Source organism: Epinephelus moara, chromosome 20, assembly GCF_006386435.1.
Source record: "Epinephelus moara isolate mb chromosome 20, YSFRI_EMoa_1.0, whole genome shotgun sequence".
Classification (NCBI taxonomy): domain Eukaryota; kingdom Metazoa; phylum Chordata; class Actinopteri; order Perciformes; family Serranidae; genus Epinephelus; species Epinephelus moara.
Window position 1 is genome coordinate 6,374,497 of NC_065525.1, and position 27,270 is coordinate 6,401,766.

Here is a 27,270-nt window from a genome sequence, read left to right on the forward strand (position 1 = left end):
CTGTTCATGGTCGTGCTCATGCTCTTCTTCAGCGTATATGTTGGTCACTGCTGCACACCGGGTGGTCACCTGATCATACGTGCTGCACACACCAGGATAGCTTGTGGGTGTGATGTCAACAAACTCCACACACTCTAGGAGAGGCAGTCTTGTTCACAGGCACACACGTTAACATTTACTTACATTAAATCGCAAATCGCAGCCTTTTAGGTGGTTATGTAATCGCAAAGCCTGACATCGCGATTGCGATTGTGATTGTGATTAGATTAATCGTGCAGCACTACTTTCAATGCAGCTCAGCTAATCATGATCAAGGACTGGAACTGTCCATTTTAGAATACATGTCTGTATACAGACCGACACACTACATTTTTTTTTTCAGTACTTACTGCAATGAATATTCCACTCGGCCCATTGAAGTTATCAATCCAACCCTGGAAGAGCAGTCAGAGGAAAGAAGAATAAAATTAGTACTGAACCAAGGTGATTAATTGACAGATAACAGTTATTTTTTTCTTGATAAACATCTGACTTTTTGATAACTGACTAGTAGCTTTGCTGGTTATATTCACTTAAATGCTAGAAGCCGCTTACTTCTCTTCACTTCATATAGTAATAGATTTAATATATTGGTTTTTTTAATAAAAAAATACTCAATTTCAATACGCTTTAGTTACTATCAGTACAAGGGATCATATAGATAGATGCAACCCCAAATGCTTATAAACATAGACACACTTTCATGTGAGTGATTCTATCTGAAAACTGAAGTCTCTTTCAGACATTCAGACAGGAGCTGTCTTTGTCAAGTTCTCAAATTTTCTTAAACCAGAAATGCAACAGTTCCTCTGCTTTCCACAGTGATTGGCTGGGAGCAAAGGTGTGCAGAAACTTCTTTTACTCCACATTCCTCACATTCCTAACATGTTCACTGCTGAACTGCTCTGAACGCTTCTGTGTTGGCAGCAGAGAGGGGCTGAGGGCTTTCAGAGAAGAAACAGAGGGAGTTTGACAGATATCTGGGTGGTGTCCTGAGGAACAGCCGTAACAGATCTGTGGCGATCGATGGACTTTCTTCAGAGTTTTGAGGTTGCTTTAATGCTACCTATTAAAGCAACATTTTATTTTCTGTAAAGTGGAGGAAATCATTGTTTTAAGAAATCAATAAATAATCTCCTTGCTCACCATGACAACCAGCTTCTTACCCTATGATCAAAAGGTAGCAGCTCCAACATGTATGTGCAGTTTGACTTTTTCCATATGAACTTGTTCTAAGAAAGTATATTTCTGCCTTCAACACTTTTTAACAAAAAAAAAAAATCCTACGGTATGATTCAGCAGCCTGCCGCATATTTTAAAAACAGTACTAACCTAGAAAGCGCCATGATTTGTGCTATACTTTGCTCTTTCTGGTACCATTTCAACCGCATCCAAAATAAATCTGGAGTACATTGGAGAAATTCTATTCAACATTGATTCTGTCCCTGGCACAGGGTTACAAAATAATGAAAAAGCAATGCAACACTACTAGCCTGAATCACTTACTGGGAAGGGCTCTTTCCAGCTGGCTCCAACTATGGAAGGTCTGACTATGGCTACATTGAGGTCTCCAGCCTCCTGCTGCACCAAATATTCAGCCAAGGCTTTGGTGTAGGTGTAGGTGTTGGGACGCTCCCCGATCAGCTTGGGAGTCAGAGCAGACACCAGCTCGTCATCCATCCAGCTAGACCAATAAAAAAAAGAAACAATGTTAGTCTTATATTTGCTACATTTATTTAATCACTAATTCAAAGCAATAAAAATGTTTCTTCAATCCTGTGAAATAAATTAAACCAGCCATGCTTGCTGCTCTTTGAGGCTGTACTTGGGCACAGCATGCCAACATGCTCACTATGACAACAGCAAAATGCTACAGGTATTATACGTACACCAATCAGCTAAAACCACTGGCGGGTGAAAGGAATAACAATGATCATCTTGTTACAGTGCAATGTTCTGTTGGAAAATCTTTGGTCCTGGCATTCATGTTGATGTCTCTTTATACACTCCACCCACCCTAACACTGTTGCAGACCAAGTACCCCAGCACTCCTCGATGGCAGTGGCTCCCCAGCAGGACAATACACTACGCCACACCGCAAAAACTGTTCAGGAATGGCCCGACCTTCCCTCCAAATTCCCCAAATCCCAATCTGATCGAACATTCCTAGAACATGCCAATGCCCCAGAGGTTCCTCCGATCTACTGTGGGGCCTCCTTGAATCAGACTTGGCTCTGACCTGTCGAGGCATGGACACAGGACCTCTGGGGGTGTCCTGTGGTGTCTGGCACCAGGGCGTTGGCAGAGGATCCTTTAAGTCAACACCTTGAGCTACTTGTCCCGTTCCTCGGGCCATTCCTGCACAGCTTTTGTGGAGTGTCAGTCTGCACCACCCTGAATTTAAAATCTACACTCCAGAGTTGGGTCGATTTCCAGTTTTTCCAGTCTGGTCAAGCATTAAAACCTATTTGCTTTTACGCAAATTGGCTGAACCGGCATTTGTAATTAGCTTGACATCAGCGTGGCGCTGATTGGCTAATCACTAGACCCGCCCCCACCCCCGGCGTTCATTGGTCCATCCATCGTTAGGACGAGATAAATCGCAAATTCATTGCAGTATGCCAGACCAGAGATGCAAGCCTACTCAGTTGAGTGGGCGGGGTCTATGGTCTGGAACCAGGCTAATCGATTTGAAGTGTTTTTCAAAAAATTCAAAATGGCGGAAAATCTATATAACTGGAAGTCTGGGTTCTTGTTGCAAATTTGTCCCTCATCAGGAAAGGCTTCTCTGTGCAAAGTTTCATGTCTCTACGACATACGGGACATGAGATATGCCCACTCAGAGTTTGCAATTTCAATCGGTTGCTATAGCGCCTCCCTTTGGCCAATTGATGTAATATTGCTTCATTCGCATCCTCCCATGACCCTCTACAACTGTGCCAAATTTCACATGGATTGACCAAGTCAGTGAGGAGAAAAACGTGGAACAGACACACAGACACACCCACAGACAGAGTTTTCGTCATTATATAGTAAGTTGTGACAATGTGATTAACATAATATTATGTTCATACACACATTAACAGAGACACTTGTGTCCGACAAGCTGTGAGCACGGGCTGGCAACATAAAGGAGATCAAATTACAGTAAAGGTGGAAGGGTAAGAGCAGCGCACATTAGTTTGTGTGTTTATTGGACATGGCAGAGTTAAGTCTCCTGAGAAAACTAAAACTTTGCCAATATGGCAACATTTTGGATTTGAAGCTGACAAAGGAGCTGTCCTAACTGGCTGCAGGTGATGCAGCGCTACTGTTGTGAGCTGAATTTTTTCGACTCCCTGTTTCTATTCATTCTTGCTGCATGCTTTGAAATCGCCGAGATGGATGAAATGGACTCATGGAGGTAAAATGAGGAGATATCTATAAGATACCTCCTTACTTCACTACAAACTCAACTCACATAATGCGTGATTTATGTCTCTGTCGACTTAAAAGCCTACCCCATACCCTATACCATAGCCTGACGTGCATCTCCCCAGAAATATGACTACATGTGGTGGTGATGCAGAGCTCCTGTCTATTTTTGTAAGCTAAAACCATTTCCCTCAATGGAAACAAAGCTTTTATTTACTTTTATTTCACAGATAAAATAATAAATTGTGAAGACAATAAAGCCTCCACAAAATAGCATTTTAAGTCTTGTGTGTGATTTATCCTTCAGGGATTTGTGCTTTGGGATTTATCCTGGCTTCATACGAGTATAGGAAATCTCTGCTTGTTGCCAAGACTAATTTATACAATGTAAAATGAAAAAAATTGTTTGGAAAATGTGTTTAGTATAAGACAGTTGTTTTGACAGTGAACTTTGTGAATTTTAATGGAGCTGAATTTTGTAATGTTACCTCTTTTAATGTTGCTGTTGTCCCTGGCTTCATATTTATACAATGTAAAATGCCAAAGGCTTTTGCTAATAACGTTAGCATGTTGTATTAGTGGGGGAAATGTGTCCGGATTAACACAAGTGTCTGTCTGTGAATGTTGCGTGTTATAGTGAAGCCGATTTGTGTATTTGTGTTTGAAATCATCTCTATTAAGCCATGTTTAATGTGTGTCTTGGGTGTGTTTTGAATCAACTAAACTTTACGGCACTTCACATAGACCCCGCCGCTGACTAGTGTTTTGGAGGTGTAACTGCAGAGTGACACAGACACACCACCGCAGAAGTATAAATGCTCACAACGGCGTAGGCCACGTGCGTAGGCTCTAATTAGAGCTGATGCACAAAGGTGGCAGCCGGCTGGAGGGAGACCACCGGGCTGAAAGTTGCTCGTAAAAGACCAATGCTGGTAATAGTCTCTAAAAGTGATGTTACAAACATAGGAAGATAGCAATTAGACCACTCAGCCATCTTTTACCTGGGTGATCTCAAGTTCACAGCTGATATTTACGTGATTTGTTTACATGATGTAACAGGGGTGCATTTAGTGTGGACAAAGAGCTCTGATGTTACACGATGTAACGTGATCGATGGACACTCGTTTCTTGTTAGGACAATTTTGTGCCACTCGGGGACGAATTTTGAGTCAAGTGCAACACCTAGTGGGAAAATTTGGTATATCAGTGTTTGTCATCATATCAAACCAGTCTAAACCTTGCTACACTCCAAGCACAAAAAAAGACCATCACAGAACATGACATTTCAGTCCATGACTTACTGCTCTCACACACGATCAAGTTTCACCTAGGTCTTTATTTCCCTCCAAAGGTCAATTTAGCTAAAATTCCACAGTCAAACCTAGCGTGTTGTCTCTCTACACGCATCCACCCAAGTTCTCTCAAAACCTTGACACTACAATCCCTCAGAATCATTCCACTAATCTCTACTCACTCTGTAGGCTTCTAATGCTTTACTAATCTAGCTCAGCAGCTGAGACTGGCAGCCTCGACGACATTAGTGCTACTTAGCAGCTGTTAACTCTATGGCTAAGCTGCTATGCTTAGAGTATCATTGACATTAATCTTGATAATATACTCCTGCCTGTTTTTATGCATCAAGCAAACTGAAGAAATTAAGAATCCTTTTAAAAACCACCACAAACATAATCCCATGTTGCTGTGTCCTAATGACAAAAAACACCATCCACACATCTGTATAGATAAACAAGGCCATCCACATCAACCATCACCACAACAGTTTGTTGACTGAGCAGTACACTGTTTATTAGAAAGAAGAACTTACTCCAGAGAATCAATGAGTCTGCGGTAGTCTACAGGGGGAGGGTATACAATTTCCTCAATGAGCTCTCGGTCACAGTTAGCGTAGGCTGTGGAGACATGAATGAAGACCTCCAAGTGCTTCATTCTGTGGGCCAGAGCCAGCATCTTCTGGGTGGCCAGGACATTCAGCTGCATTGCATCTCTGAGAAGGGGAAAGGGAAGACAGAAAAGTTTGACATTTATTCAGTGGATGAAATTAACTGACCAAATAAAGCAAGTACATGCGATCAGCAGTGTGCAGGACGCAAAAAATGTGCCAACAAACCTTCCTAAACAAATCACATTTTCCTGCAAATAAAGTGATTTGTTGAGGGAGGTGTATCGGGTATCAAGTATCCCTGTGTAGCTTGCTGTCACTGCTAACGCAAGTTAACAACAGATCATAAACTGTTACCAATCGTTCAGGATCAGGAAGAAAGACAGAGATAAAAATGGTTAACATACACAGTGCCATTAAAGAGAAACAGGCAGGAAAGGAAAGAACATATTCCTCATCAAGAAATCAAGATCAAAAAATCCAGCAAAAGTAAACAAGACAACAAAGACAACTCACTTGAGTGGCTCATTAAAGCGGATGGTGGCAGCACAGTGGAAAACAATGTTAATGTTGTCAGCCAGGATGCTCTGATCCTCTTTACTAAGATCCAGCTCTGGCAGTGTAAGGTCACTGTTCACTGCTATGATCTTCTCTGCAAAGTCTGGCTGCTCATCTTGCAGTCTTTCAAACAACTGTGTGGGGAAATGATGAAGTCAGAATGATGCCCAAGTTACAGTACATTGTAAACTATAAGTATAGTTAGAAATTGTAAAGAATACATCATTTGACTGTTAATCAGTGTGCAGTGGAATATATTTTCATCAAAGAAAAGCTTCTGTTCACTTGCTTTCTGTTGGTAGTGTTAGTGGTGTATGGCTGATGGTAGAATGCCCTACTTTTGTCTGTTCCTCCTACAACAAGCTCTCTATATTCCTCCTCTCATCTACAGACGGTAGAAACTGCAGCCACTGACAACGTAAGCATTGCCAACATACAGCAGCCTGTTGCACCAGCTGAAGGAAAGCCTGATCCAGTGTTTCAAATGTAAATGTCAATGCTAACTGCTTCATATCAGGACAAGCTTTCATTTTATACAACTGGTTTTGTCTGTCTAACATTAACTTTAATATTTATTTAAACTGCTAATGTTATGGTTTGAAGTTTTTCACTGAGGCGAGGATGTCTGTGTCACATAAATATGGTCATAACAATTATTCAAAAAAGTCTCTGGAAAACTTGCGTGTTGGAGACAAAATTCTGCTGAGGATGACACCTAAACAGTTAAAGCTGATGTTGGTAACTCTCAGCACAATACTGAGCATGAGCGTTAATTTCATTAATGAAAACTGAGACTAAATATGTTCAGGAGATGGCACCAACGTCATTAAACACTAAGTGGAACTTTATCACGTACAATATTGTTTATGAAAAAAGACAAAACTAAAATGTAAAAAATAAGGGAACACTTAATGGTCACAGTAGAACACCAAGTCAGTTAAACTTCAGGGATATCAATCTGTTCATTTAGGAAGCACAAGTGATTGTGAATCAATTTCACTTGCTTTGGTGCAAATGAAAGTAACAATGGGTGCAGTGGAAAGGCAAAAGCAAGACATCCCCCAAAAAGGGAATGGTTTTACATGTGGTGGCCACAGACAGTTGCTCTCTCCTTATCCTTCCTGACTGATTCTTCTCTAGTTTTGTGTTCTGCTAGTGTCCTTGTCACTACTGGCAACATGAGGCGGTACCTGCAGCCCAGTCAGGTTGCACAGGTAGTCCAGCTCTTTCAAGATGGCACATCCATACATGCAGTCACAAAAAGGTTTGCTGTGTCTCTCAACACAGTCTCAAGAGCATGGAGGAGATACCAGGAGAAGGGCCATTACGAGGGGAGCCGCACAGGGCTGAAGAGGGGCATCAACCCTGCAGCAGGACCAGTATCTGCTCCTTTGTGTGAGGAGGAACAGGAGGAGCACTGCCAGAGCCCTACAAAATGACCTCCAGCAGGCTACTGGTGTGTATGTTTCCAACCAAACTGTCAGAAACAGACTCCATGAGGGTGGCATGAGGGCCTGGCGTCCTCTAGTAGGACCTGTGCTCACAGCCTAGCACTGTGCAGCTTCCTTGGCATTCGCCAGAGAACACCAGAATTGGCAGGTCCATCATTGGTGCCCCGCTCCTCATGGCGTGCCCCCGTTCTCTTCACAGATGAGAGCAGGTTCACATGTGACAGGCGTGAAAGATCATCATCCAGCATGTGCGATTTGGCAGTGGGTCAGTGATGGTCTAGGCATATCCTTGTAGGGTTGCACAGACCGTCAGATCTTACACTGGTGCAGTAGGCCCTGGGCTCCTCCTGGTGTAGGACAATGCCCGCCCTCATGTTGCCGGAGACTGACTGTCCAGGAACTCACTGATGCCCTGGGAGGAGATCCCCCAGGGCACCATCCGCCGACTCATCAGGAGCATGCCCAGGGAGTGCATAAAGGCACGTGGGGGCCATGCACACTACTGAGTCACATTATGAGTTGCCGTGATAAGATTCACACAATTTGGATCAACCTGTGCTTTCAATTTTTTTTTAACTTTGATTTTCAGTGCAATTTTAAATCCAGCCATCAGTGCACTGATGATCTGATTTCCACTGACCGTTGTCACGTCATTTTGTTCTCAACAAATTACACAATGTACATCAGTAAAGATATTCAACTTGAATAATTCGTTTATCAAGATCTGATGTAGGATTTAAATGTTCCCTTAATTGTTTTGAGCAGTGTAGTTATAAAAAAAAAAAAAATCAAATTAAAAAAATAAAAACCTCCTTAATTTTCATGATTAAAAAAGAGGAGATGAAATACTACAGACTGGTCAGTAAATACAACTGTTGGTTAAGCAGTTAGTTATGCAGTTGGAGGAGGGAGAGACAGTGTGTGAGAGTGAGTGAGAGAGCGAGAGAGAGAGAAGCATGCGGGTCGGTGAACACATGTCAGTTAGACGCTGGAAGGTGTCTATGCGCGTGCGCGTGCGTGCGTGCGTGCGTGCGTGTGTGTGTGTGTATGTGTGTGTGTATGTGTGTGGGGCATGCGTGTCATCCAGTGTCAAGTGTCAGTTATATGCGGGAGGATTACAACTAAGACTGTAGCTGGACAAGTAATGATTCCACCTGTGTTTTTCATCAAATATGATAAGATAAAATCTAACGTGAAATAAGCGGGGCTGCCCCCTGAAAGTCGGAGATCTGAATGTCAGTTGGACACCACTCCGTCAACTCAGACTCACTCAAGTCGAGCAGTATTTCTTTCTTTCTTTCGTGCTTGTCAGTGTGCTGTGCAGTGCACTTCTGGGGACATTTTGGACCCCAGCTTTTGCTGTGGAGTACGTTCTTGACTTTCAGAATACTCTTTGGTACAGAGGAGGACTGACTCTGCACCATAAGGCTCAGAGATAACACTACCTTCTCTCTTTTGCTTAGCAGTGCAAAATTAAGAGCTCACAGGTTCTTAATACAACAGTCTCTTGTTTGTGTTTGATTTCTAGTGCCGAAAAAAAAAAAAAAAAAAGGTGCTGCATATTTCCAATCAATCGTTGGCACCGTTAGCTTGCTCACTATATTGCGTTAATGCCACTGTCACTTCCAACCAGGGCTGTTTCTGAGTAGTATCACGATACCACAGCAAAAATGAGGCAGATGTGCCTTTTGTCATTTATAAAAAGATAAATCACTTTTCTATAATACATCAATGATATTTCAATGGAATAAATTACTTATTGACTTATTCATACTTCAAAAACAGCATCAATAAGTGATTAATATAGGGGGGGGATCAAAATAAAATAAATAAATAAAATAAAAATCAACCAGCCACCCTCCTCCCCTGACAAGTAAAGAACAGTCCCTAAAGCGCAGTGAGGTTTGTGAGACCTTTACCTGCCACACAGAGAGAAATGTGAACGGCTCGTTTCTCCTCTGACACATCACACCTGTGTGCCGCCACGGCTCAGCTGTCCAGGTATGAAATCAACAAAGAGGAAATTATTGGACCTGGAGCCGGACTTCCCCGTCGCTGGTAAGCCTTATCTTGCGGCGTATTTGACAGGAATACGGCGTCTGTGACCCCCATTCAACCCACAACTGGCAGGATTCGCCTTTCGTTTCTGCTGCTGGTTGAAAGCTGTACTTGCATAGCGTGCTGAATGATTTGTTTTGCTTGCGCAAGAGGGTGAGTGTCCATGCGCAAATCTTGCAATTGGACTTTGAACTTATCCCACAGTAGTGGTACCGTGAGGTACCGTAGTACTACGGTACTCCAACAATGCTAGCGCGAGGTGGCAACCAATCATGCGGGACATGGTCTCAATTTGCGTGACGCATGAAAAGAGACAGAAATGCTGTGCAGTCCTACACAGTGCTGGACGTCTGGTCACCCTACTTAGCCACTCGCAAGCAGCAGCTAGTAGGGGACCCCATTAGGGGGGATTCCAACATGTTGTCGTTGTTGCAGTGTCTATAGGGGTTCCATCATATTGTCATTGATATGGACCAATATCAGCCGTCACTGGGGGCCCCCTTCCAGCTCGGGGCCCTAGGCAATGCCTAGTTTGCCTGTCCGGTTGCAACGGCCCTGCTCCCAACATCCTGCTGAACCCACTCGAACTTTATATGGAAAAAAAATAATCGTCAAATATTCATATTGAACAGCCAAAACTGATGTAACTGTCAGAATTCTGAGTCAGGTACAGCCCTCAGTTCTCCTGGAGAAAAGATAGAAGAAAACTTTCCTCCCTCTCCATACATCTGCTCAGGGAAGGTGTGCATTATAGATGTCATCTTAACTCTATGCTACAACCAGCTTGTTTTGGTGCAACTTGTATTTAAGTTGCAGCTTAATTGCCACACTACACTCTAACTCACCTATGTTTAAATTTACACATGGCTGGTGTAACAGGCTTCTCTCCAGCTCCTCCTTTACCCCCTCCAACACTCATCAGATCATGCCAACCCATCTGCAACTTCTCACCTTAGCATTGATCATGTCAGCAATGCGTGCCTGTGGGCTCTGACCAGCCTTTGACCTGACCATCACATAGACGCCTTTAACTCCTGGGCAGGACCTCAGCAGCTTCTCCAGCAGCACCTTTAACAATGAGCAAGCAAGAGGGACAAAATCATCTTTTCCTCTTTGGACTGTTGAGTAGATGCACACCACCTAGATTTGTTTCCTCTTTTGATCCATTGTAGAAGCTGAGAGAAATAAAATAATGTGTTACATCGAGAGTGCTTCTTCCTCCACAACATCTGAACAGACTCAAATACATAAAAACCACACAATGGCTGCTGTGTTTGGTAGAATAGGGCAGTAACAGGAAGACCATAGGAATGCTTTGCCACATTTATTGTTCTCAACAAGAAGGTATTCATGTATCTGCTGTTAAACTAAGAATGTCCTTACTCGTGTTCTCACAGTACAACACACAGTATTCAGCATACAATAAAAGTGTCAGAGCTGTGACTGGTGGAGAGTCTTCATTCTTCCTGCTTCACTTTATGGTGTGAATAGAAGTGAAGCAACAGACGTGTGAAATCTAAATTTTATATGCATAGTGTGTAATATGAACTGAAACTGCTCTGACGAAAGGCTTGAAGGGTAACTTTGGTATCTTCCAACCTATACCCTATTTTTCCATGTTTTTTGTGTCTATGTGATAATGGGAACAACAGTTTTTGACATTGGTCCAGTAATGAGAGCAGGCTGCGATGTAATCCCTGCTGGCAATAACACACCATCAACAAACGTCCATTAAAAGTGACAGGCTCAGATAGCTATTTTAAGTGTCTTACAACTTATGGACAGGATCCCTACAGACATAGACCTTTGTCTTTAAAGAGCAAAATCCTTTTTGACAGACCCAAAATTGCAATTGCCAAACCCACCATACTCCATTAGAATAAACAGCAATTTTGGTGTGTATAGAGCAGCATATGTTCACATCTACCTGGGTGAATTAAGGCTTTATTTCAACCAAACCAGAGCTGGTGACTGTTGGAACATTGGAAGACAACAAAGACAGCTTGTCATGGTATTATTTTGCTTCAGTTGACTTAAGTTAAGTGTGTTTTACAAAGATAAAATGACCATTTATTTACATTAAATCCAGCAGGTTTGGTGATATTGATTTTGGGACTGTACCTGGTTAAACAAACAATGTCTCTCTTAAACAAAGAGGTTGACCTCTGTAGGGATCCTTTCTATAATGTTGTCAGACAATCTGAGCCTATCAGTGGCAAAAACAAGCACTTTTAGTGGATGTAAATTGATGGTGGTCAACTGCTGACAGGAATTATACTGCAGCCCGTTTTTCCGCTGCGGCAATTTGAACAATACTGGACCAATTTTTTAAAGCATTGTTCCCACTGGTCACAAAAACATGAGAAAATAGGGTCCAGGTTTAGAAACACCAAAGACACCCTCTAAACTAGCATAAACCTGTGTGCTCTAATAAAGCAGCAGGAAGTGCAATGTGTCACTCATTAACTTGTATCTCAATTTGTCATGTTGGAGTGAAACGAACCCCCTTTCTAGTAGGGATGCACCGAAATGAAAATTTGTGGCCGAAGCCGAATAATATTAAACGCTTGGCCGAATACCGAGTACCGAATACTGAATATCGTTGTTTAGTTTTTCATTCGTTTTTGCAGATGAACCCCCTCCAGATTAGTGTTGTCACGGTACCAAAATTGGGACCCACGGTACGATACCAGTGAAAGTATCATGGTTCTGAGTAGTATCACGATACCACAGCAAAAATGAGGCAGATGTGCCTTTTGTCATTTATAAAAAGATAAATCACTTTTCTATAATACATCAATGATATTTCAATGGAATAAATTACTTATTGACTTATTCATACTTCAAAAACAGCATCAATAAGTGATTAACATAGGGGGGATCAAAATAAAATAAATAAATAAAATAAGAATCAACCAGCCACCCTCCTCCCCTGACAAGTAAAGAACAGTCCCTTCATAAGTAAAGAACAGTCCCTAAAGTGCGGTGAGGTTTGTGGGCCGTGAACGGCTCGTTTCTCCTCTGACACGTCACATACCTGTGTTCGGCTGGCTCGGCTGTTCAGGTACTTCTGGGCAGTCCACACGCCAAGAAGAGGATATTATTGTAAGCACCAGTAAGCCGATGGCCACCGTATTTGACAGGAATACATCACTGTCTGTGTCTGTGACCCCCGTTCAACCCACAACTGGTGGGATTCGCCTCTCGTTTCTGCTGGTGGTTGAAATCTGTAGGCTGCTCGCACAGCGTGCTGAATGATTTGGCGCCAGGGCCACACTGCCTGCGAAGCGCAGCGCACCGAAATTCTCGTGCGAGCCGGAGCACCTCCGTTCACATCAGACGCGCATTTCTCCACGCCGGTCGTCAAGCGATTCTGCTCCCAGCTGTTGTTTTTCCATCATGGGTAACTGCCCGGCTTGACACATTCGCTTGTGGCTCGCGCAGAAAATAGACCAGACGCCGAATTGATCGCTGCAGGGCCGGCGGCGGAGCTGCGCAGCATGGCCGGTGTGGATGACACAATCAGTTAACATGGGTGCCGAAAGGAAACTGGCTTCACTTCTTGGCGCTTCGAGGCTATTCGCGGCGCTTCCGCGGGCGGTGTGGCCCTGGCATAAGCCTATTTTGCTCGCTCAAAACTATTTTTAGTCGCAAATGCGAGTGTGGTGACGGGCGAATCGCCACACTGCCGACATTTTAATCCGCCCGTCACGGCACGCTGTTTGATTGCGTTATCAAAACCGCGCCGCTATTATTCGGCCTTGCTTTTAACTTATTCCACCGCATACCGAATGTGTGGTTTTTTGCAATATTAGGCCGAATATATTCGGTTACCGAATATTCGGTGCATCCCTACTTTCTAGACATGTTCCCCCTCCTCTCGCTTGGTAGCTCAAATTGTTGGGTTCAGTTATGTCCTGCTGGTTACTTGCCAATTCAACTACTACTGTACCTTGCCCATGAAGCCTGTTGCTCCGGTGATCAGCACACATTTCCCTGCATAGTATTCTGGGATGTTCACCATGATGTCTGTAGTCCTGTTGCTTGAGCTCCACAACACCACTCCACCTGCACAGACAGGACAGAAATTTAAAAAGACAAAAGGGAGGATTACAACTGTTGGATCAACTTCGTGCCTGAACTTGTTCATGAGGTGTTTCCCATGTAGACATCGAAGATGTCAATGTGACATGACCTTGAGTGAAACAAAGGTTTGCTGTAAAAGCAAGTCTAGAGTGCAGCTTGAAAGAAAGTTAAGTCTTGAGGAGACACCAGTATTGTTTAGCTTCACCTTGTCAAGAACACATGAAACAGCAAATTGACAAATGTTCAAGTTACTGTATTAGGGATGCAGCCCTCCATGATCAGAAAAAAAATCATCAAGACAGAAATCTGATACAGATTCTTCTGTACTGAAGCATTTTTTGGACAATATTTTGCACACTGTTCAATAACTTTAAATATGACAACAATAGGGTGGGAGATGGGACGATGTTTTTTTGTAGGCTGACAAAGGAGCCAAAGGGATTCTTCCACTGGATTTGGATTATTGCTGAAGATAAGCTCTTTGGCAATCAAAAGTCTGATACTTATGTTTTGTTCAGCAAGATAATCTTCACAAATGAACGCCATATTTATGATTTTTGAAGCATAATTGCAATCAACAGAAGTAAAAAGATAACCTGAGGTTATAAACAAACTACACTATGGGCACATGGCTTCAACCTCGCCACCACAAAATGACTGCAAAACCATCCTCAGTGTGATGACATTTCCTGACGTATTTTATGGTGTAGTATCATCCATCCATCCATCCACCCACCCACCCGGGGTCGGGTCGCAAGGCTAGCAGGCTGAGCAAGAACTCCATACATATCTCCCCCCAGCAATGCTTTCCAGCCCATCCCGGGAACCCTTAGGCGTTTCCAGGCCAGATAAGATTTATAATCCCTCCAGCGTGTTCTGGGTCTGCCCTGGAGCCTCCTACCAGTTGGACGTGCCCAGAACACCTCTAATGGGAGGTGCCCAAGAAGCAGCCTGATCAGATGCCTGAACCACTTCAACTGGCCCCTTTCAACGTGAAGGAGCAGCGGCTCTACTCTGAGCTCCCTCCAGATGTCCAAGTCCCCCACCCTTTCTCTAAAGCTGAGCCCAGCCACCTTGTGGAGGTAACTCACTTTGGGGGCTTGTATCCATGAACTCATTCTTTCGGTCAATACCCAAAGCTCATGACCATAGGTGAGGGTTGGAACATAGATGGAAAAAATCAAAAGCTTTGCCTTCTGGCTCAGCTCCCTCTTCACCACGACAGTCCAGTGCAATGCCTGCATCACTGCTGAAATCGCACCAACCTACCTATCGATTTCTCGCTCCATTTTACCCACATTCATGAACAAGACTCGGAAACACTTGAACTCCTTTCTTGGGGCAGTTACTCATTCCTGTGATTCTGGACTCATTCCTGCAGCATTCTGTAAGTGTTCATTGTTCTTTTTTGTCAAAGACCTTTATACTGGTCAGGGTGAAAAGCCTCTGAAGCAGCATTTTTACATGAAGTAGGCTACTGACTGTAAAACTTGCTCCTGAAACCTGGCACTCCCTAGCCTTCACAAGTGCATCAACATTAACTGTGCAAAGTCATGCAGCTGGCCGGACTGGACCTTTCGCCGGCCGGCTCTGGCCCACAGGCTGCATGTTTAACACCCCTGGTCTACGCACTACTGTATGTGACCTTATCAGTCAGATTATGTTGGTTTTTTAGTAGAGTGACACCGCAGAGTTGATAACAGGCCATTCAGAAGATAACTCATCTAATCATTAACTAAAAGTATTTTCTACACGGATGTATCACAGCACTTATCCATCCAAATAAAGTGAAACACAAGTCTTCTATTCACAATTACAATCATATACAGCCACAACTTAATATTGCTTTACGTAATACCAACCTTTTAACACTGCTTATTGGAAGAAACTGCAGTAGTTTGAAGTGATAAAACCAGCAACAACATGGCCAACACAATACTATTTATCTATTCATAATCCTTTAATGTCCTGCATGACAACATGCTTAACAATGTTTTTCAAAGGTTTGAACAGGAATATCTAAATTCTGTGAGCAGGTGCAGATAAATCATGAAGAACAGGTTAGTGCCTGCTACTGCTGCAGTAACACTTGGTATGAAATTATTCTTTGGGAACATAAATCATCTTGTTCTGCACGGGCAACTCTTGACTCATTTCTCTGCATGACAGAAAGCCTGTTCTTGTGAGATACTTAGTGTCCACAGTTGACAGAATTTCAAAGGAGCTCTGTACAATCCATTTTAATCAGTCTGAAACCAACAGTTTACAATTAGCCATCTGGGATACTTTAGGTTACACTGTAAATAGGATTTTTAAAAAAAGGTAGATGAAGCTAAAACCATGTTTAGTATTCATTTTGAAACCATGACAATAATTCAATACATCACTGCCACAGACTTCACAGCGCTATATGTAGGGTTTTCCACAAGTGCATACAACATCCAGCTGAGGGAAAATAATGGCAATTACATACTGCAATGTGCAATACAATGAGGGTTTTTTCCCCTTGACATTTTCATAGATTAGACTTAATTATGGACTACACAGTGCACGGATAATTCCAAATGCATCTCCAAATGGTTTGAGGTGATTTTCCCGAGTAGTTTAAGCTATTGAATCACAAGTATTCACCTGCAAAGGTCTCATTCTCTCCAAAACAATCTGACCAAGTGAAAAAACAGTTTCATGTTTCAAAAAAAAAATAAAAAAAATCAGTGTTTGGTCAAAAGATAAGAGTTAAAAAAAAAAACAAGTTACTTAAAAGTACTTACAACAGTAAGAGAGTAGTCAGGTGGAAATGTTTTAATGTCCGGCTGGGAGCCAGCGCTGATGGAAAACTGAACAATCTGTTGTTCTTGTTTGAGCTTTAACAGCATCACTCCTCATGTAGTTACAGTTAAACCAGTTATTCTGCTTTGCATGTAGTGAGGCTTGGGAGTACACCACAGTACTGAATGTGCAGCATTAACTTGGCTCAGAATCATAAACTGGAGGTTGGAAGTCAGGGGTTAAGTTCATACTTAAGCCGTCGTTCTTGTGATTTTGAGAACAAGTACCTTGGATAGAATAACTACATTTCTCAGTTCCCATTTCTGACCAACTTATCAGCTTATGTGAGGGGCTTGGCTGACAGAACGTTGAAAGCAAACACGCCTTATTGCCACCAGGCTAAATACATCTTCAATTCAAATAAAGGGTTATAACACTTTCAGTGAATTATTATTTCATACAGAGCTTTTCTTCCTACGCAGCAACAGCAGCAGCAGCAGCATATCAAACATAATACTACAAAACATAATACTATAAAAATAACACTGAAAACATGAACTCTGAATGAAAGAGGACATTATTAGAATATGCTGCTGTGATACAATGCACTACACTCTGGCTAATGCTGCAGATGTAGTTTGCTGCATCACACCCTGTGCCAAGTGGCCAGCTCCAGCTGAATGCCTGTCAGACCCCAACTACGGCCAAACTCCACACTTGAAGGAATCTTCTCAATGTGCTCACACATCAGAATGGAAAACAGTAACTCACAAGAAATCTAGTGTCAACATTTTTAAAATGTGTCTAATGAGAGCAGTTTTGTGACAATATGACTACAGTATGGGATTACATGCAGGTGTCCAGACAAACACGATCCCACTGTCCCAGGGATGATGCAAACCCTCATTCAAAGCTACATGTCAAAGGTAAAAATGTCTATCATACAATACCAACCACATTCTTGAGTAACTGTCCATCATGTGTTAAAGGAAGCAGTTGAGGAGTGGGCGCTTGAGGGCAAAGTTATAGCGTGTGCACACGTAAGGGACATCATCACAGCAAAAGACCACATAAGAGTGACCTGGTACTCAGTGGCTTGACAGACACAGACACAGACACAGACACACACACACACACACACACACACACAACACACACACACACACACACACACACACACACACACACACACACACACACACACACACACACACACACACAAGCTGAATGAGTGATGGTAAGGCTTATACACAAGGCCTATTTCCAATAGCATTGCTATAATAAAATAATAGCCCTAGAGATAGACTATAACCAATGAAAACCAAAGTAGCTTAACATTAGCCTATACCATCACAATTTTCATATCTGTCTCTTACATAAATTATTTGTTTTCCAAAATATGTTGATTTACTCAAAATGAAAGCTATGGCTGGTCATCACAATATTCAACAACCTTATTGTATATCACGTTTTCCTGATATCATGCGGCCCTACTGCTGCGCTTCATGGATGGTCCAAAGGCAGCATCTAATGTTTGTGCATCAAGCTAGCAGTCACTCGCATCTCCATGTTCAAACCAGTTGCCACCGATTTCATATACATTCCATATACTGACCTGTAAATGCATTGAAATGGCCCAGGATATGCATGTGACTAAGTCTGTTTTTCAAAATAAGGTGCGACCAATGTGAATACAGAGATGGAAATAAAATAAACTGAATTATATTGACAGGAATTATAAAACATGTTACCTGTGTCCTTTATAAATGAAAAAAAATCCCACTACATGGTGAAGGAAAATACTTTATTCTTTGATTTTAGGTTGCTGGAAAAACAAAATCAAGCACTTTTACTGTATCAATTTGGAAGAGAGACAAAATTTAAGTCCCACATTTGTGCACTCTGACATCACTTTATATCCACATAGCTAACATAAATAAGTTCAGATATTTTCCCAGTGAACACCAGCAAACTTCAGAGCAAAGTAGCTAAGAGTTTGTGACTGTTTCTTTTAGATAAACCAGCACATTCTTATTTCTGAATTGTCTATTTATTAGTGAGCCTGGAGCCCTGGAGATGGTGCCGTTCTGCTTAATGTTTAGCTTACACCAAACACAGTGTTAAGTATGATAATCAAGAAATTAACTTTGGTCTCATCAGACCACTGAAACTTCTTTAGTTTGTTTTATAGTCTGTCACATGCCCTCTAGAAACACTAGCAGTGTCTCCCCCTGGATTTTTTACGACAGCAGTGCTGAAGTGTGTTTTATTATGGGCTGCTGGAAGATATTTAGCCTGACCGCTGACACAAGAAGGGTTTTAGACACATATCTGTACACAGTTGTAGTGTGTCAAATTACACTTATGAAAATGCTTCCTATACCCCATATGCTGTATAGAGATGCTTTGTGAGTCATGTGGACACAATACAGGACAAAACAAAGCTGAATGTAAACACTGTTAGTAGAGTGTATCACAGCTTCTACAGAAGTGTGCAGTGCTGTGTGCACTTGGGACAGGCAGGTGAGCTGGACGTTCAGTGTGAGCTATAGTTTGTCAGAAGTGTCAGACTAGGGAAGCTATTTTTGCGGCATGGAGAGAAATTGTCTCGCACGTTTGGTGTCTTCTCGGCCTTCTCACTGTTTAGGATGAATGTTGGCTGATAACAATCGCTGGCCGATGGATCAGAGCACCCCTATCTGGGGGTGTTTGTTTTATAATCCTTGCTCATCCCCGACTCGGGCTGCTTAAAGTAGAGATAGCGAGTTAATTGCATATGGGGAGATTCAAGCTGCGGCGCTGCATATTCAGAACAGAACCTCTGGTTCTTGTATTCTTGTTTAATAACACCACTTGGACACTGTTAGGCCACAACTGGTGCAACTATCAGTCACTGGATGCAAGCACGAGCCAGAGAAAGTGTGTAAAGTCAGGATGAGTGCTGTCCTGCACATCCTGACAGACATACTCTCAGTACAAACATGAGACAGCTCAATGTCAATTATTGTGTCTTACACAGACTAGTGCTGGGCAGCAAATCAATATTATATTATTATCGTATGTCTTGTCTTTTCCTAGTTTAAAAGGCTGCATTGAGCTAAAGTGATGTAATTTTCTGAACTTGCTAGCTTGTTCCATCATTAGCTTTTTCCCCACATAGTCATTACATCCACATTACTGATGATTATTTAAAAATCTCACTCTGTTAACAGTTTGTGGAAACATCAAGAGCCAATCCTACAATATCATCGCAATATCAGTATCAAGGTAAAAAATGTGATATTTGACATTCTCCATATCACCCAGCCCTTGCACAGACTATGCCAGACTGAAAACTTAATCTAATTAGATAAACAGATGTAGATAAAGTTTTCCTTTGAGGACATAATTTACAGTTGAAAAAAGGTAACAAATATCAATATATTTTATTGCAATACATATCCTAGCATATTTAAAATCACAATAATATTGTATCGGAGCTTTAGTATCGTGATAATATTGTATTGTGGATCCGCTGGTGATTCCCACCCCTAGTAATGAGTACACACCAAATAAAGATTTTTTTTTTCTTATGTCAGGACTTGTATGCAGTTTTATGGTTGTGTGACTAAAACCTTTCTAGTATTTATATTTTGGCACCGTGCATATTTTCTGTCTGTGTATGAGAGGCACACCTAAGAAAAAACATTTCTATAAAGCAAGCAGTTTCTTTCTGTCCGTGTGTTCTTCACATATCTCGAGACCCATTCTACCAAATCTACTTCACACATGGCAGGTGTATTGCTGGTGCAATTTGGACAAACAACCCATTCAATATTAAGAAACTTTGATTAAACAAGTGACCAGAGCTTATATACTGCAGGTCACTTTTGCTGCTGGATATACTAATGTAACTACCAAACTCTTCTTCATTTCTAAAATAAAATTGTTACCGTTGATAATGCCAGAGCCATGCAAAATTCTGCTAGCTGCAGCAGTGATAACATCAACAGTGCATCAGCATCGAATGACGAGGCAAAAGGAGTACTGTTACTTTTAATGTTAAGAACACAGGTAAAAACAGGAGGCCGCCTCTCAGCAGGCAATACTGCTACTGCTGTGCTATTAACCACAGGTTTACTTTGCAAAGGCAAAAACTGTTTCACACTGTCTGTCTCACCATCATTCATCACTACACTACATTTATTAAAAAGACACGGGGCGCTATCTTACACCCGGCACAAAGCGACACACAGCGTAGCACAACTGTCATTTCTCGTCTCAGACCAATGCAGTGGCCATTTTCACAGCCAGCGTCCACGTTGTGTAAGTAGTATTTACGCCCATCTGTGCGCCAATGGGCATGTAGGTCCCACAATAAGCTATGGTCAGGCTCATTGTTTGTGTATTGCTATTTTAAGGCAGCAGAAAGAGACTGCCCCATTGACCAACAAAAACCTGGTCTAAAGTCAGAGTGATGCAGTATTTGGCATGGTTTGGGAACCTAAATCTGGCCAGTAAAAAAAAATAGGCTTGGCCAGCTTGTCAGAGTGGCCAACAGAGTTATAGTGGTGAGTCATCTGACCTATACTATAGGCAGGTCCTGGGGAAGGCCCAGGCCATATTGAACTGTCCTGATCACCCCCTGCAAAAGGAGTTTAAGCTCCTTCCTTCAGGCTGTAGATACAGAGTTCCTGCTCAGAGGACAAGAAGACACAAAGTCTCTTTTGTTTGCACAGCCTGAGATGCAGTAGCCTGATTATGCACATGTGATCTTGGCACCTAAGCATGTTACGCATTGAGCATTCAGCAGGTCTTCATTAGAAATTATCTCAAATTTGTACTGTTTGCTCATTATTTGTCCAAACTGTTGCATTACATGATGTTTATTTTCTTTTTTCATGATGAATGTGTTTGAATACCACTCTGCTTGTTACACACAGTGACACATGGATGGGTTGCAGCTGGGTGAAATAATACCCAAGTAATGAGGAAAATATTAATGACATTTTGTAAAATGTGAACGTAGCAGAGAGCAGAGCTGCAGAGCTGCAGTCCGACTCCCCATTAAGAGAAACACTGTGCACATTTAGGCAGCAGTGTGAGTTAAGCTCCGTCTTCTCTGTCAAGGTTTATAACTACAATGTTTAGTTTTGCTGCTTAAATGTCCCAGGATATTTACTGCAGTGACATTACTGCTCTAACGGCATTACTCTCAGCAGAAAACCACTTGCTTCTTTAATTTGCTGAATCAGCCATGCAAATAGCAGAGCACCAGATGCAAGTGCACCTGGCTTTTAAAGGGAATGGGAGATGACACATTGACTGGTTGAATTCATGTTACACCCAAACACACCCATGATTGACTAAGGGTCTATACAATACAACCCCTTTTCCCCCGCATCTTACTCTGCTCCCACACTTTGCAGTCCAGATGAGATCTGCCAGGGCTGACCCTGGTCAGGAATGAAGTTGTTCGTATGAGCAGTTCTCAAGAAAACTGCAAGCAATTCCACAGGCCAAGCAATCAGCCCGTTCCAAACAGGCATGTTTAGAACGGGCGCTGGACCAGTTTTCTACAACAGAAGGTTCTCAAATGCCAGAAATCAGTCTAGAGTGACAAAAAGCCTGCAGATCCAAACCTCAATACAGCTGAGGGTTGACAACACATTTTGCTGGCTTCAAGAACTACTGCAAGCCACTAAGGTAACACTGCATGTACTGACAAGGCTCATGTTTCCTTCTGCTGCCTTGTCTACAAATCAAGGGTCCTTATTTGAGAAAACAAACAGGATGTGTTCATGAACTAAACAAAGAGGGAAACTTCTGGATTTTGTCTTTAAGAAGTTCTGAAAAAGAATTCTTGCTACACCAAGCTAGTGTCCCCTTTATGTCACTGTAGTCATGTGCATGTCAGAGTGAACAATGCAGAACTGGGACAAACAGGTAAAAGCAGCATTCCCTGAACAGAGAACCTGGCACTTTCCTATACGCACGTCCTTGAAAGCTGATCAGCCAAGAACGGAAAACTAAAATCTTGTCTACATGTTAACAAACAGAACACTCAGTAATCTTAGGCCTGAGCCCAGCCAGGACCTGCTGTGGCCTTTGATCATGTGTAAAAACAGACAGACCTACTGTAGCTTACAGTCAGACAGACAGGCAGCAAATTGATCCCTGATGCCACATCTTCATTTTGAATAATTGATCAGACGCATTAGAACGCTTAAACTGGGCACCTGTGGCTGAGGTTAATAGTTTACAGACAGATGAAATTTTAAAGGGATAGTTCCCATTTTTTAAAGTGGGGTTGTATAGGGTACTTATCCATAGTCAGTGTGTTACGAACGGCAGATATCAGTCTGCATGACTCCAGTTTGGAGAAACAGGCTGTAGTTCAACATGGACGCCTGCTTCTCCAAACTGGGGGTGTGCCAACTGACATCTACTGTATGTTATACACCGTCTATAAATAAGTACCCCATACAACCCCACTTCAAAATAATCTCAACTATCCCTTTAAAAACAGTCTCAGTGGAGCAATCCATGTTCATCTAATGTGAAAAGCCAGGCAAACAGGAAAACCTTCAAAGTGTTTAAAGCTTCATCACAAAGACATTCGCTTAAATTTCTGTGTCAAACAAATCCAACAAAACATAGTTTTCATCTCTTATACTGTGGTTATCCTTTGTCGACAGCCATCGAACTCCTATAGAAAAGGGATTTACACAGCACATAAAATATATTGACTGAAAGGCACGATGTCAGACCTAGAGTTGGGCGGTATCCAAATTTTGTTACCGTTAAACCTTCCCCACATTTTCGCGGGGTATATGGTATTACCGTGACTAATTAAAAATCACTTTGAAGGGCTCAGAGGGAGTCGTCAAAATGTCGGCTTGCCCCTATACCGTTCAGAAACAGAATAGCAAACATTACATAGGCCTAAGAATACTCTAAAAATAACAACAAAACATGTATAACATTAACAACTTTTAAAATATTACAAATATTTTAAAAAGTGCAAATATCAGCAGCAGTCAACCAAACAGAACGAAATACGGTAACAACAAATTGTCTGTGGGCTACAGTCCACTTCCAGTACAGTAATCGACACAAATCAATTAAATTAAAACACAGCCCTATAGCATCCAATACTTACAGGCCAATACTTAATCCTATCCTGAGAAGCAACGGGAAATACTGTTCGTTCGGTTATTTTTAGAGCCTACCTTTAGTTTGAAAAGTTCACCCTCTCCAAGTCTGAACTTTTCTGTCCGTCAGAACAGGCTACTCCTCATTGAAAATGACATAAAAACAAAGTATAATGATAACTATAGCAGCATCCTATGCTTCAAAACTATTCAAGGTTTTTTTCGCCAGAAAAAAACAGCATGTTTACTTTATCCAGCTGGAGCAGGTCACATAGTGGATTGACAACTTTGGCCGCGGTGCTGGATGGTTCAGGTGGACTTCTCCCTCCTCCACTCCGATGGCCACTGGACCTGCTGCGCAACTCACTTGATGCGTGGCTTGCCATCTTTTCTTCTCACGTCTGAGCTGTCACGTGATGACGTCACATCCAAAAACTTTATCAAAATGTCATCTCCCGACAACAGTAAAGGGCAGTTATAAGAGAAACATTATAGCCTACTATTAGTGTTAAATTGTAATAGTATTAAATTCAAAACTCAACCACACATACATAGGTGCTGGACAAGCACTCATTATTTAGGCATTAAATAAATTATATTTAATATTATATCAGGCCCCTATAGGCCTTTATGCGCGGCAGATTTTATTTTATGACGGTAATGAAACTGGTACTGATTTTTAGATACCGCGGGATACCTTATTATCGCCCAACCCTAATCAGACCACAGTGATGGATGGATGCATCAGCAACACAGAGACTGAGGTTTACCTGTCTGCAAAAAACAGCTAAAAACACCACAAGACTTTGGAACTTGATGTCAAAACAGGATCTAGAAAAACAAGTAGGATTCTTTAAATTACTAGCAGATTGGACTGATGCAATGGACTGTTCACAGGTGTGTCTAAGACAGCAATCAGACTGCTTCAGCTTATCCAGCTGCAAAGATTTTAACAAGGACCAGAAAGTCTCAGCTTATATCTCCAGTTTTCAGATCACTACACTGGCTACCAGCCTCTCACAGAATCAAATTCATAATTCTATTGCTTGTCCATAAATCACTGAATGGTTTAGGTCCAAGATAGTTGTCAGATCGCCTGATTCAGTATGAACCTCACCGAGCTCTCAGGTCGGCTGGTTCTGGATTACTGGTTATTTCCAGAGTAAAAACTAAACATGGTGAAGCTGCTTTTAGTTTCTATGCTGCTCAAATGTGGAACAAATTGCCAAAAGAGCTGAGACGAGAAACAATGTTGAGACCTTTCAAAGCCAAGCTAAAGACCTATCTTTTCACCGCTGCTTATAATTAATTCTCTTTTACATCAATTCTTATTTGTCTTTTCTTTCTTTTTTTATTCTATGTGCTTTTGATTGTTTGCTTTTATTGTTTTTGTCATTTGCTTCTAGTGTTCATACCTAATAACCTGTAAGCTGTAAAGCACTTTGGGTATGAAACGTGCCATATAAATAAATTTGCCTTGCCTTACCTTCCTTATTCCATTCAAAATGCCAACTTCCTGCTCATGGTGATGTAATAGACAAGCTTTGCTTGTAGCTTGTATGGACTTGTCTGAGGCTACAAGTCAAATCACCCACACAAGTTAAACAAGAAGCAAGGAATGTCACAAGATCACCAACAGCAGAAGGAAAGTGTGCCTGTCTGAACAGACCAGTCTCAAATAAATGTAATATGTATTAGGGATCTGGATGTGTTTGTGAAGCATTTAAGCACTAATGATTAATAGCTCTGTGTAATCAGAAACACAACTGCCTCCAAAAGTCTATTTTAAGTTAAAATCCATCAGAAATATATGTGGAAAATGTTAAATAAATAACAGATACTCATAATTTTTTCTTCTGTTTTTTATTTGGGCTTAGGGGCGGGGTATACAAATTTAAATCGTTGCATTTTGTATTTATTTTACCGCAGATTTTCAGAGAACACTTGCAGCATGTTTTCTTTCAATATTGCCAAAATTACACCATTTATCATAACCAGAAATGCTTCTGCCTAGGGTTGCAATGGTATGAGATTTTCACTGTATGATTATTGTCTCAGAAAATATTGTGGTTTCACGGTATTATGATTTTACAGAATTATTATTATAATTATTAGTCAGAAGTAGTCAGTAGTAAAGAAGTGAAAATGGAAGGGTTACTTTTGGTTAAACAAGCCTTTTATTATTATAATTGGAAATTTAAAGTTTGTTTTTGTTTGTTTTTAATGGAGGAATGTCTGCAAAGTCTCTCTTTTGAAAATCAGCAGAGGATCCACGATACAATATATTGCGATATTGTGATATGCTGAGTATTGAGATAAAATGTATTGCCATTTATTACTTTTTTTGTCAACTGTAAATTATGTCCCCAAAGGAAAAGTTTGTCAACATCTGTTTTATCTAATAAGATTAAGTTTTCAGTCTGTTGATCTCATTTCAGACTTTTTTTCCCAGCAAAATTCATCTAATGGACTGAAAAAGCAAGTGATTATATTCTAGTAGTTTCCTCGAAATCACTTCATTCTACGTCTCATTTAAATTTGGCGCAAAACAAAACAGTTTCACTAACTAACCAGCAGGCACAACAAGTGTTAAACACTAGGGCTGCCCCCGACTTAGAATTTTCCTAGTCAACCAAGTCGTTATTTAGGGCCATTAGTTGACATGTTTATGATATTGATGTAATTGTTAAATAATATATTTTGGGCAGGGCAACATACTGGTTTGAGTTCAAGGTCTGAGAAGAACAGTAGTTTGTAGTAACATTGTTAACACTGTGCTACATTACAGAGAAATACAAAACCATACTAATGAACCTTCATTAATATCGGCCTGTATTTTATCTACAAGTGCACGTCACACACTGAGCGAGCCGCCTGTTAATGACGCTGTCGGCTAAGCAGTAATGATTGTGTTAAGTGGCTAATGGGCATGTAGCTACTTACATGTTTCAGATGATGCGTCATGTTTGTAGTCAACCAATGATAGGCAAATGTTTGCCTGCAGAGTTTACATATCACTTTGGGTTCATCCTTCACCTTCTCAAAATGATTCCACACTTTGGATTTCCTGCCCGACGTGTTATCAACTAGCCTGTGGAATAACTGCAGGTACCAGCCCAGTTTATTAGGGGCCGAACACATGCTGTGTCTTTAACCGCCTGGAAGATGCAAGGTCGGGTTCTGGGCGCTACTCTTGAGCCTTTTTTGTGCCAGCTTTCAAGAGTGCGGCGGCAGGTTGCATCTGAGGTTGCTGTTTATAGGTGCTGTTCATAAATGTGTAGGCCTGTCGTCCATGGGACAGATGTAAAGCTTAGGCAGCCCTGCACTAAAATGATCAACTTTTCCGTATTTATCAGACTGAATATTTACAGAAGAAGGGAAAGACATCTGTCATCTGTGATTGGTTTGTTAATGTGACTCCTGTCTGACTGCTGAGCATGGCCTCTGCCTGTGTTCGTCCTTTCAAATTAAATTCCCACATGGTCCAGTCATTACAGGTTTTGATTTATTTCGACAAAGCACAACTCCTAATAGAGTTTCACTTTTTTTCCCAGCGTCTAAGCAACCAATAAGATCTTGCCGACTAATGACCTTTCTGGTCAACTAACATTTGGTCAACTATCAGGGGGCAGCCCTATGAAACACCAAGGCTTTTTTCAACTCCAGAGGAGTATTCCAGAAAGCGGGTTATGTGAAAACTCAGAGTAAGTTAACCCTGAGATGAGGGAAACTCTGAGTTATCCGTTCCAGAAAGAGAGGTAACTGAAACTCTGAGTCAGTCACCATGGTAACAGACTCTGTGAACCTAACCTGCTCGCTGACAGGTTTTCTTCAATAAACCCTGAGTTTTTCTCTGTCTCCT

The 27,270-nt window shown here is 41.6% G+C and overlaps 1 protein-coding gene across 2 annotated transcripts in view; it reads right to left on the reverse strand.

Moving 5' to 3' along the window:
- The window catches only part of far1 (fatty acyl CoA reductase 1), a 50,991-nt gene that overhangs the window by 21,607 nt on the left and 2,114 nt on the right, over window positions 1-27,270 (reverse strand). For both annotated transcript variants that reach the window (XM_050072258.1, XM_050072257.1), the window contains exons 2-7: window positions 13,373-13,488; window positions 10,372-10,488; window positions 5,870-6,045; window positions 5,279-5,458; window positions 1,546-1,723; window positions 390-434 (exon numbers count right to left, since the gene is read on the reverse strand). In XM_050072258.1, the coding sequence (XP_049928215.1) occupies window positions 390-434; window positions 1,546-1,723; window positions 5,279-5,458; window positions 5,870-6,045; window positions 10,372-10,488; window positions 13,373-13,444 (768 nt within the window). In that variant the 5' untranslated portion in view covers window positions 13,445-13,488. The remainder of the gene's footprint in view (window positions 1-389; window positions 435-1,545; window positions 1,724-5,278; window positions 5,459-5,869; window positions 6,046-10,371; window positions 10,489-13,372; window positions 13,489-27,270) is intronic.